This window comes from Orbicella franksi, chromosome 12 (genome assembly GCF_964199315.1).
Source record: "Orbicella franksi chromosome 12, jaOrbFran1.1, whole genome shotgun sequence".
In the NCBI taxonomy this organism is placed as follows: Eukaryota; Metazoa; Cnidaria; class Anthozoa; order Scleractinia; family Merulinidae; genus Orbicella; species Orbicella franksi.
This window is the reverse complement of record NC_138156.1, coordinates 4,322,734-4,335,324: the sequence shown is the minus strand read 5'-3', so window position 1 is coordinate 4,335,324 and position 12,591 is coordinate 4,322,734. Positions and strand designations below refer to the sequence as shown.

The 12,591-nt window shown below is 37.5% G+C and overlaps 1 protein-coding gene across 3 annotated transcripts; it reads right to left on the bottom strand.

Annotated features, from left to right (window-relative positions):
- Positions 1–40: 40 nt before the first annotated feature.
- On the bottom strand, positions 41–11,711 carry LOC145463135 (Golgi-associated plant pathogenesis-related protein 1-like). Of its 3 annotated transcripts, none has more exons than XM_081446854.1 (8): positions 8,759–10,544; positions 4,865–4,988; positions 4,061–4,192; positions 3,257–3,295; positions 2,954–3,182; positions 2,017–2,101; positions 1,012–1,174; positions 41–342 (listed from the first exon to the last, which is right to left on the bottom strand). In XM_081446854.1, exons 1-7 carry the CDS (start codon positions 8,759–8,761, stop codon positions 1,016–1,018), a joined length of 771 nt encoding a protein of 256 aa, XP_081302980.1. In that variant the 5' UTR covers positions 8,762–10,544; the 3' UTR covers positions 41–342; positions 1,012–1,015. The 3 variants fall into 3 exon arrangements, with proteins under 3 accessions (XP_081302980.1, XP_081302982.1, XP_081302981.1); XM_081446856.1 differs by having other exon boundaries at positions 9,361–9,389; XM_081446855.1 differs by lacking the exon at positions 8,759–10,544 and adding an exon at positions 11,406–11,711 and having other exon boundaries at positions 42–342.
- Positions 11,712–12,591: the final 880 nt, after the last annotated feature.

Below are 12,591 nucleotides of genomic sequence, written 5' to 3'. Positions count from 1 at the left end.
TGGGATTTAAAGATAAGTGGATACAAGACGTTGTACATTGCAATCTTGTTTCCTTTATTGCAAGTACAGTAAATACGCTTTGCATATTATGCACGAGCCACAGCAGTAAAATTATTGTTCCATGATATATCTGGTAATATTTACCAGTTGTCTAAAAGAATCTACAGTCAATATACGTTAATAGGAAAACCATCATTTCTTAAACAAATATCAGTTATATATTTAGAATTGTCAAATACAACAGTATTCATAACCAATAAAGAGTTATTATTCAGCGTAAAAGTTTATCGTTCACTAGCACTACTGGTAGAGTCTGAGTAAGACATGAAATCAGAGACAACACTGCAAGACACAGAAAGAGCAAAAGTTACAAATTAATCGTGTACCTCCCCCAAGTTAATATTAACTTACGATAGGTTATTAGGGTAACACGAAAACTGCGTGATGGTTTTGTTTCTCGATCAGGTGAATGGGATTATAAAAGATACTTCTGCAGAGACAAGAAAAATAAGAATTAATACGATATCAACCTTCTTCCCCTTCTCAAGCCTCTCTCAGTCTCGATCCAAAAAAAATCCTGTCACCCAAGTTTGTTTTCTTTTGGTAAGAGTCAGTTAAGGAAATCTGGGAAGCCAGATTTAAAAGTTTGCGTTTGAGATTTATACCTTCCCAATCAATTATTCTGATCCTTTCCAAAATCAGCCCAAAATGAATGTCACTTTTTACATATGGACGCTTTTCATTCAACCAAAAATTCCAAAAATTTCGAAACGGGAACAAATGGTAAAGAAATTTCCTGGAAATCCGAAAATTTTCGAATTTCCGAAAAGCGAACCATTTAACAGAAAATTTCCGAAATTCCAGGAGGAAAGATCAAATGGAACGGAAATTTCCAAAAATTTCGATATATCTCGCTCTTTTCTGGAAATTCCGGAAAAAAGTTGTTCCATTCGTCACTGGAAATTTCCGAAAATTCTCATCGAATGGAAAGCTTCCTATATTTTCACTCACTGTTTCATTTCAGAGCCATGACGCTCTTTCCAACTTGTTGTTTAAATCTCCCGTCATAATTTCCTGGAGGCGAGTAGCGTGCCACGATGTAAGTCGTGGTCCAGAAACCATGCTTTACAGAAGCAATCCCCACGCCCAATTTCTTAGTAGACTTCCACACAATCTGATACGGAAAAATGAATGTTTCGGTATATCTTACTTTGTATATTCTTGACTAGTTCGCCCTGGCATGATATTTTAGACAAAAAAATATTCATAGCTTATGTGTAGCCGTACCCACTTACTCTCGAAAGAAAAACGTTTTTCCTCGGAGGGTGGGTACGGCTACAAGTAGGCTAGGACTCTGCAATCAATCCTTCGATGAAAGCATCATCACAAATGAAATTAGTCTAATATTTACCTAGAATTATCGTGTAGAAAGTTGAGAAATGCTCGTAAATGTTAAGCTTGATAAAAACCCCGGAAATAGCCAGCGGGTGAGTGGTTCAAGCTTTAAAAAAATTCCGAATTCGATCTCTTCTGAACAAGACTAAGAAAAACCCGTTACTTTTTTCTTATCAGTCGGACTCTATGCAACTAAGCCACATGCAACTAATGGTAGCTAAGTCATCATGATGAAGTCTAACTGTGGCAAATTCCCGCATACTGCTAGGATACACTAGAATTCTTAGTTTCTTCTCAAACTCATTAATAATTCATCAAGTTTAAACAAAAGAAATCATGAGCGTGACGTTGTCTGGATATCTGATCTTAATTAGCATAGATTTTTACGATTTTAATTCTCCGTTTTCTCCTTAGTTTTTGTTTTTATTGAGAAGATATATCAAACACTCAAGACTGTGTCTGACCACATTTCCAGAAACCTCGAAGTTCGTCAAAAATACTCCGCTACCCGTCGTACTTTCAACTCTCTTCTCGGTGTTTGGAAATGTGATCAAAGACTGTGTTTCGTTTTTGATATATTACTTGAAATCTACACGGCTTAAATGAATTAACTTCTCGCACCTGTGTAAAATGTCCGATTTGAGCATCTACGTCAAAAATAGAATTTGGAGGACTCCAGAAGGGATAGTCGGACACTTCTCCATACCTGAGATTCAAGCAGAGGAAGGCCAAATTAGTGAAAAAGTGAGCTAACTCGTAATATCTGTAAGGTACCAGTTAACTACTCATTTAAATCCCGTATTTTGATCAATAGTCAGTTTTCTACTTTCTTTGTACAAGTAGCAGTAATGTGTCTTCAAAAACTCACAATTACTGTACTGCTAGCTAGACTGACACTGTATCAATGCAGTGTAATACAGTCTGTTCTTTTAAGAAACTACATGGGAAGGAGGGCTTAAAAAAGTGGGGGTGGCTAATTAGAGAGGAGAAACTTGGTGCGGGGGTAGGGAGGTTGAGGGAGGACTAACAACACATCTCCGTTGCCCACATCAGTAAATTAAGGACAGGGCATATCCAGTTCCTGTAAATATTCTTGTATCCGATGAAATCATATCTAAAACAGACTTTCCAGAAAATGTGATTTCTGCCATTCTTCATGAACGCTGATGGAAGGGGTTTGCCAGGTTCTAAGTTTCTATGTGTCCACGACAGAAATGCCACATAGTTAATTAATCTGCATTTCAGCAGTTCAAACGTTCAACATCTCTTATGTCAGGGTGGGTTTCTTTGGAAGATATGGACTAGGATCATTGATCCAAGAATACTTGTATTATGGTACACCAAAGGAACCGGTTAGTACTTAGCCAGGGTGAATTCCTCGATTCCTTTGATGCGCTTTGTTCCGAGTGATCTTGAATCGTTAATCCTGAACCGGATGATCCCAAAGAAACACACCTTTCGAGGATGACCATTAATTCAACGTGTATACCCATAATATGCATAAGTAAATACTGTAAATAAACCCGGCAAGATGAAGAGCTTTTAGCTTTCAACTTACCAGGCCTCCACTGCTTCCTCGCATGTTGCTGGCTTCGAGCTAGTGGTAAATGACTCGTAAAGATTTTCTCCGTCGTCGTTGGTTGGCGAATGCTCCATAATTTTCCTGGTTGCAAGGTCTAAAGCCCAATCTTGAGCCTCTCTAGCCAATGAGCTATCCCAGGTCAGCGGTCTGGCCCTGTGCAAAGTACGCTTGGAATTATGGGCTTTAAGGCATTCATAGACGTTCACTATCGATTAAAATGAATTTGTTTAGTTTTGTGACCGCCAGGAATGACAAACAAGATAAATGTTTTGAATATACCTTTAACAACGTGAGGTTTGGGCGGCGGAGTAGGACGAGCTGCGAAAAAAAAATGGATCGAATCACTTTACGTCTTTTCTTTGTAAGTTAATCATAACAAGTTTTGAATTTCAATCGTTGTTTGTTTGCTTGTGTGCTGTTTGTTTGTTTGTTTGTTTGTTTCACCTTAATCAGCTTGTCAAACGTAACGGAGACCAAAAGTATACTAAAAGAAACAAATTAATACTGATGCCAGAAGAGATGCTTGACGAGTTAGCTAAGGGGTCTCTGATGAGTCCCTTGGCAGGGACGAAACAAACGTATGTAAGGCTAGCCAATGTAAAATTCTCACACGTTTTTGAAGTTGAATGGCATATTACGCAATTGGGAATCCTTATGTGATTTAAGGCCAGATTACCACCATCATTTTTATGCTAGCGGGACTGCAAACGCGATGTTTGACGAGTTAGCTGAAAGGTCTCTGATGAGTCCCCTGGCAAGGACAAAACATACGTATGTAAGGCTAGCCATTGTAAAATTCTCACACTTTTTTCAAGAAGAGAAATACTCCTAATATTAGAACTTCTTTATATATAGACTATACACGAGAAATCAGTTCCTCGGTTAGACCAAAATTTAGCGAAATTTGTAGAACTGAACCCTGACATAACGATCCCCATTTACAACTGACACAACCCATCAGGCCAAACACATACAAATAAACACACAAACAAACAAATGAATGTTATCGTGTGGAATACAAAACAGGTAACGAAGCTGAAATACAACTGTAAAGAACTGTAAACTTTTCTGTTTCTGACAAACCTTGACAAAGTTCACAACTGGCTGGACACGTCTTCGTCACATATTGATAATAATTTTGGCCAGGTAAACAGAGGCCTAACTTCTTCCAGTGTTGACAGCCAGCATTTTTATCACCTCCTCCCTCAGGACAAACTTGAAAAACAAAAACCACTCAGTGTTTTGAGACACTGAACTACATACAGCTGAACCACATACAACTGTATTTTAAAAATGTTCCTCCATTTCAGTGCTTTATCCGGCTTGAATCATGCATCAAGCCTTTTACGCCAAAATTGAAAAGACCTTAAAGCGAAACTTTTAAAATATCGAAAATTCGAACAGTAGTGACCGGTGAATTTGACCTGAATGATCGCACAATAGGATTTCCTGCACAGCCTTAAAACGTTAAAACCCCTATGAACAGAACTATAAAGAAGAGCTGCTCAATACAGCGTTCATTTAAATGCTCAAAGTATGGTTTTATCCACTCACGAGCAATCTAAATTAGATTTATAAAGGTAGACACTCTCATTGGATGAGTAACTGAGGTGGCTTTAAAGCTTATTTTTACCTGAAAAGTGGAGAAAATTCCATTTCTGCTATTTCATTCCCAAGATATAGGGTGAAAATGACATGAAAAACGCCTTACACAGATTCAAGGAATAACGAAAAATAAAAGAATTTGCGATTTCCTCAACTTGGAGCTGGCTCCCGGCTAGATTCTTGGATTATAATTTTGACTAAACTGACATTTTGGTAGATTCAAAGGTTTCCCTTTTTATTATTTAAAGCAACACTATCGTTTGTGTATTTAAAGAAACTTACGGCCTTTCTTTGCGATGGCCCAAGAGTTCATCGGAAGCAACAAACCATTCTTGGGATAGCGACATTCACACACGAAGGACAACATCGCCATAAGAAGAAACTTCATCATCGTCTTCAAAGCCATCTACGAAAGCAGTGAGAAATGTCGAGTTAGTTCAATTTTAGAGTGGTGCTTGCTTGTCGTCTTGAGATCTACGCTGTATGAACGACTACCCGCAGTAGAAATCCTGTGAACTATCTGTCGGTTTTATAGTCGTCGAAGTTATCAATCCGTCTTTAGTTGAGAGTGCTGCAATTAGAAAAACACTTGAGATCAAATAGGTTTTTTTGTTAACCATTTTTAGTCCTTTGTTTCTGGCCTGATCACGCATTCGGAAAAACGGACAAAAAAACAACAACAAAATAACGCGGTCTTCGAAGAATGGAACTTGCCTTTTCACGGCTGAACTTCATGTGCCAAGGGAGGATGATCTACTCTCGCTCTCTTGTATATGCTGATTTACTCTGACCTTAAATGTTCTTCTTCAACGTGATATTAATTTCATGCTATCCTTAATACGACATATATCTTTAATTTACGGAATATTATTGACTGAAGTCGATAACACCTTTTATTGGAATGTGTCAGCTGCCTGTATGATTTCTCACGCAACACTATTCTGCTGACAAAAAAAAAAACATCTTCTTTTTCTTTCGTAAATCCAGCTCATGTGATCCAATGTATAAATGAGCTAAACAGCTTGGCTTTTAGTTGGATTTCTGATATATGTTATGCTGGCTCTCTGTAAGAAAGGAATTTAATACGCAGAATTGTTATTTTGGTGGTGGGATTAAAAAAACATAAAACATACAAGAAAGAAGAAAAATTGAGTACACATAAAGACACCAATCTTCACTCTTCTATTAAGCATTAAGGTGGCTCCATAGGGTAATCCTTTATCCCGTTGCATGCGCGCGCCGATGTGTTTCGAATATACTGTACGTTTTTGCATTCGTTTTTACAACCAGTCCTTTCAAACTTATTAAATGTAATAAGCAATGATGTATTAGTGATTTACTATCATCTCTGCTAAAATCATGGCTTGAATGAAAAATCCCCGAATGGCTTCTTCGAAATCTTCCAAAATTCTCACAGTACATTGAATCCGGCGGGATACGAATTTTAAACACTGAAAACATAGATTTTCCTGAAAAAAAGCACTGCTTATCGCCTTAAAGTTGGTAATTAGATTAAACGCCATAGCGAGGATGAGAGGCTGACATTTCGAGTGTTAGCCCGTCGGCATAATAAAGTCTTTGCTCTGATGAAGGGCAAACCGGCTAACCAACCATATCACTTGATTGTCCAGCTATGCGTGACAATTTTGTTTCTGGAATGAATTAAGGTTAATGTTCTTAGTTTTGTTGCTCGTTACGGCTGACGTCCTCTTAATTACGGTTTTAGCAAAGAATACTCACGATAATCGTTAGGCAAACTTAAGCTCACACAAATTAAAGCTATTGACCGAAATAAAAAAGGGAATATCCACTGCTTTTAACTGCGAACTACTGGGCCATGGCGCGACTACGTTAGTTCCAATTTACTTATTTTGGCGGGAATCTTATTTGACGCGCGTAAGGCATAAACTCTCCAAACTGTTTTGTCTCTTTCAAATGCTATTGCATGTTTTCTCGGTTGAACTGTGTTTATTTCTGTTATTTTACACTTGGCATTATGTACCCAGCATTTGTTTGACTACTACAGTTTCGAGCTTTTTAATCAAGCAATGGTTTCATTTCTTAGTTTTGACAGCCATATATCTTGCCATTATACGTATATTACACCTGGAATAAACGCTTGCATGAGGGCTCACTCCATTTGGCTAATCCGGCGTTCATTCGGTACTCGGCGTTTAAACAGATCGAGAACAAACAGTGTAAGATAACCAGAAGACTACAGTTGATCAGTAAGTCAAATAGCTCAGTTTAGCTCTGTGTAAACAATTCTTACTCTTGTGTGACGTTGTTCAGCAGGTATAAAATAACTTCAGATGTTAACCTCACGACGATAACGAATCAATTAACAGGCAGTCCATAAGCTTGTCAGTAGCGTTTATCGACTTTATCGGCGTACCGAATCAGGCAAGATTAGTATATAGCTTGGAAATGCATGCCTGGTCTATTTCTTGAGTAAGAAATGGGAAAACTTTATACTTCATAGAAATCAAGTGCTCCCACATTCGCAGTAATAAGCTAACACATACACTGAATTAAAATTGAATTTATATCACTTAACAACTTAGGAATATATTTTTCTTTATCAATCCTGGTCTACATAAATGTTCACCATCTCCAAGACTTCAATTTTGTAACTGAGAGAAAATTTCCAATTCAACTTTTCAACAGGAACTGCCTTGACGGTCTTTGTATGTAATCCGCAGAACTCGATTATAGATAAACCTGTTGGTTTTGCAGTGTATATGCTTACACGGTAAATCTATATGAACTTACGAAGTCGAAATCGATTTCGCAAACGAGCATTATAAATATAATCGAACGAACTTCTGATTGGAATCGAAGTTAAAAAAGCACCATTTGTTTTCTTGTGTGCATTCTCTTAGCTTGTCGTGTTGTTAACCCGTTCCTTATTTTTGGCGGGAAAATTGTTGCGCATGAGTAAACATTACTCCTGAATCTAGAACACCTCAGCCTAATCGCCCATTTATTGTGGGTTGCATAGTGAAAAATATCAGACCCTGTAAGTCAAAATTCATTTATCTCTATGCTTTTTTAAAATTTACCTGGGAAGTTCAAAGTGTAATTTATCAACCTGTTGTTACGCTGTTCAACGATGTCTCAGCTAATGAAATCTAAAAATTGCTCGCCAGAAATTAAATATTATGTATTAAACTACTACGTGAATAACCTCTCACCTTTAAACTGTCGGAAGCAATAAGCTTGTCAACTAAGCGATTCGCTGGTTCAAGTGTACCTCTTAGAAATAATTTTTTGAGACTGGCAACCTCCTGTGCAAGCTTGTGTTGTATGAATCTTGCCGAAGTACTATTTCAAAAACGAGTGCGAGTGTTTCATCACCATTTCCAAACACGAGAAAACAGATGAAAGTACGAGGCCGCTTCGGCCGAGTGCCTTTATTGTTTTAGAGTGTTTGGAAATCGTGATGAAACAGGTTGCACGAGTTTTTGACACGACTTCTCCGAAGAAACAATACAAAATTATGCAGTGTTGCATTTTTCCCATTTTTCTTTTTTTTCTACGAAAACAACTTCTTGTGTATAATTAATGCGCCTCTATAATCCAAATAAAAATCTAGAACTTTTGCAAATTAAAGTTTACGTATTCACCAATATGTACACTTTCGTTATTTCAGTGAAACAAGCTATCTCAGGCAATGAGTTACGCGTTTTGCGTTTGTTGTGGCTTTTTTCCCGCGCATTTTCTCAGATGCGGCGTAGTGTGTAGTTTAGTAATTTAGACGTTCCTGGGACCCCACAGGATCTTGCCCCTTAAATTGGCGGGATCTCATGTTTATGTGCAAAATCAGCCATAAACGGCGCGCCAGACATGTTTGTTTGACTTTTTCTTTAATCTCCAAACTTAAAGACGTCATCCCTGGTAAACGTCGAAAAGTTCCTCTTTCTGTCATTCGATCTTGTTCTTCCTCTGTCAAATATTTTTTGCCCTCTTGCATGCTACGCTGTTTGATGAGACACATCAAAGTAGCTGACGACTGTCTGTCTCTTAATTAAAGTTAAAACATTGCCTCATGAAATGCATGTAATAATAAATTAAGCCTTTCTTTAGCTAGTTCAGTCCTGTCATGTTTTTCATCCATTTAGATTAATGCTAATAGTATGCCTAAGACCTGCATGATAAGGGCATAACGTTGCTTACCATATTTCAGCTTAATCAAAGATGCCGTGAATTCCGCTTAGAATGTATAAACCAAAGAACGCTTTTCCTTCCTCTAAACGGTAAATTCCTGAAATTATTCAATTCCCTGACTTTCTTAATTTACCAGTCTACACCTGTTTGGACGCAAGCCGTAAACTGACCGGTTTGCAGCTGTAAATGGCAAGCAACCTTTATACCATGCTCATTTCTCCCACCGGCTGACATGCCGTAGATAACAAGTGGAACTAATTTTCTTGATAAGGGACTCTGGTCGTAACATTTCAAGGTGCAGCCTCTCCTGTGAGCGGAGATGGGGTATACACATGCTATTTCGGTCAACACTGTGATAATTTTTGTGATATGATACTGATACTCTTGACATAAGTGAAGTAAATTTCCAAAACGCAGGCGTAACATATGGCACAAGTTCGCATTGCGCTTTCAAAAAAGCGAAGCATCACTATTTTAGAGTCATATTTAAAAGGGAAACACTACGGGTACTTCCGTGGATTCTGTCCTTCTGTAGATGCACACAGTTTTCGCCCACTCACATCAAGATAACATAGCTAAATTCTAAATTTCTTACCCAAATTATATCGAACCCACAATGATCAGCCGGAAATTGGCTCCACCACGTCAGTGTTTTTGTAGCACAGATCGACTAGAAGTATTGATAATTTCTCTGTCCCCCTCCGGTATTTCTCAAGCTTTTAGCAGTTAGCAAATAACGTTAAGGATAATCTTATCATGGAAAAGCCCCAGTTTTCAGGTGCATGGTCATCTTATGGGAACATAATTGAAGCCGGAGTGGTTTCCTATAAAATAGCACCAAAACCTATATCCTTTCCATAATAGCTTTAATTAGCTAGCTACAGTGGTAGCCGAAGATAAGAGAAGGATAATATGAGAGATAAAAGAAGAGTTGCGGTTATGGTCGGTTTTAATTTAAGGTGAGCCTTGCGACTTTTAAGAGAAAATATGACACCTCGTCTACCCCATAAACTAAACAATCGCTAATTTCACTTTCTTTTAATTGAATTTTTCTTTTCGGGCTTCTCTTCAGTGGAGCACAATAACGTCTCAGACATAAACCTCTAAAACTTGAAAGGGTCAATTGTTAATTTTTATGCTGACGGCTGAAATCATCAACAAGAGCTAGGCTGTACAGTGGAATCCGAATTTTTCGAAACTCCAAGGGAAACGAAAATTGGTTCGGAAAATCGGATAGTTCGAGAAATCGGGGGGTAAAATTAATGTTTGACTGTGGAGGGGAAACGACTTTTGCTTCGAGTAATCGGAAGGTTCGAAAAACTGAGGGTTCGAGCAATCGGGATTCCATTGTAATCGTGCTTTAGCACCAAGGGATCGCCGAAATTGAAGTTACAGGAACTTTATAATGCCAGTAAAGAGATTCAGTTTATAGCTGTATCTTGGGCTTGGGACAGAAGATTTGAAACTCGCACGGTTACTGAGCGTAAGTTGTGCGTGCGTCAATGTGATTTCTGTTTTCTTCTTCTTTTCAGTGTATCATGTACCTTCTGAATTTTCAGGTGACAATCCTTTGTTTGTTATTTCAATCACGGATAGATTTGTCTATAAAACGAAAGCAAGATAAAAATCGGAGCGCCCTCAACTCTTGTTTTGACTACTGTTTAGCCAAGCTACTTTTGGAAAATTTTGTCCCCTCGGTAGTAAGCCAACGGTGACAGTCCGATGGCACAAGAGTTACTCATATCTCATGTTGTGCAAAAGGTCATTCCAAACGATACCCTTTCGATTTGTCGACAATTTTCCGTGTGTATTTTCTTAATAGTCTCAAGATAACTACCACAGACCACAGCTGATTGAGACATCAGGTCAAGATTATTATTTTGGTTTTATCTTTTTCAAACACATCGCGCCCTTCAAACGCCAGCTGCCTGAGGAAAAATAATATACGATTATTACGCCCAACACCAGAAAAAAAAGATATATTTTAGAGTGTTTTGCAACGATTAGGCCGTTTTAATTGCACGTTTATAATTTAGATTGAAACTTTTTCTGCAACCAACATCTCATGGTCAAAAGTAGTTTTGGTACTTCCAGATTAACACAAAGAGAGTTTTCATAAAACACTACATTTATGAGTTTTGTACTTCAGTAATCGAACATTCAGCAACATTGAAGATGGGAGAGGGGACGAAAAGGGCCCGTCTGGTCTTAAAATGCAATACAGAAGAAGTTCCTATACATCGAAAATATCATACCCGCGTAAACGTAAGAAACAAAACCTTGGTCTTGTATTCGTTTAGCTAAATGAAAGTGTCAACCCCATCTAAATTATTCTTTGTGAAATAGACAGAAATAAAAAAAATTACCACAAAGCGTTTGATGTTGAATATTAGTTGAAGGCATCTGATTTTGAAGAAGAAAAAAAAAACAAGAAAAAATGCAGGACGCTTTTTTTGCTGAGATATTTTAAGGAGTGAATGTCAAATCCTAAAGCCACACCTTGGCTAGGTGGGAACAAATTTTCTGAGCATTTTTTTTTTTTTGCAATGAAAACTAGGGGTAAGGAAAAATATGAATAAGTTATTCGTTTTAATGACGACTCACTCAGTCTTACGTGTTTGCGTAAAAGCTATGTAGCAGTTTTCGTTCAACATACCTTTCCTTTTCCAAAACAAGAGCGCCTTAGGATGCGGGTCTTAAGCGAATGTCGAGGAACTTGGTGAGAAATGTTTTCCTTTGTGTTTCACGCAAACTTATCACCTAAATGGACTAATAAATCAGCGGGAAAGGAAAAAAAACCGCTTTTTTTCTGTTTATATTTATCTGTTCTCATCCTTATATCTATAAGTGGTTTGCAATACTGATCCCGATGCTTTTAAATGGTTTTATTTGAGCATGCGCATAAGATAAGCACATCAAGCTGGTGCGAAAATACTATATACGTATTTACTCTAGTCGGCACTTCCTATGTTTTCCCCTTCATCACATTACATTAAATAATCGTGTTTTAATAGATCCCTGTAATGAAATTGGCCTAGAATTGAGCATTGTGAACCATCCTGGTTTAGTAATCGAAAATACCATGTGCTGTTTTATTAAAATCAAATAAGAAAATTCTCCAAAATAAATGAATTTTTTTTTGCCGGCTCTTTTATGCTTACCCACATTTCATGTTCACTCACTTTTGTTTCAAATTAAAACGGATCAGAAGCCGTAGAAGACCATCCTTTAAAAAGCTTTTACCGTAATTTGACTAATATCAATTTATAAGATAAAATCTAGCTATATCATTTCGATATTACAGCGGCAAAACGAACACTGAGTAACATATGCAATTAGTTCTTAATTTTTAATTTTTTAACCCCAAAGTGTCCATATGTATCATTCTATGGAGATTTTTCTCTCTGATGCAAATAAATTGTAACTTCCTCTTCAAAACAAAACAGAGAATCATTTAATTAGGATGAAGAATTTTGTTGCGATTAAAAAGCTTTCCTAGTAAGACCCAGGAAATTATACCTCATTTAGTCAAACTTTTTCAGACGTTTCAAGACTTATACTCGATTGATATTGATAACCTTGAAGTGTTGATGTTTACTTATTGATTAACATTAAGTACAGCAATGCACGAGTACATGGAACGAAGAATTTTTGCACTTTCGCTCTGACCATTAAACCTTAGATAACACAAGATTCAAATCAACGTTTTGTTGTCTCCTCACGCACGCAATATTGTAATTGAAATAATCAGAACTGGACGAAAACAGAAATCATGCAGAGCTCACAGCCCGAACTCCTAAAGTTGTATTCTCTATTATCAGATTGAAGTTTTCTCGACGCAG

Excerpts from the sequence above, each read along its gene's own strand:
- LOC145463135 (XM_081446854.1), bottom strand. Across the intron at positions 3,296-4,060 it reads CAGTTGTGAACTTTGTCAAG|CTCGTCCTACTCCGCCGCCC; the intron begins GTTTGTCAGAAA and ends TTTTTTTCGCAG. Across the intron at positions 2,102-2,953 it reads GAGGAAGCAGTGGAGGCCTG|GTATGGAGAAGTGTCCGACT; the intron begins GTAAGTTGAAAG and ends CTTGAATCTCAG.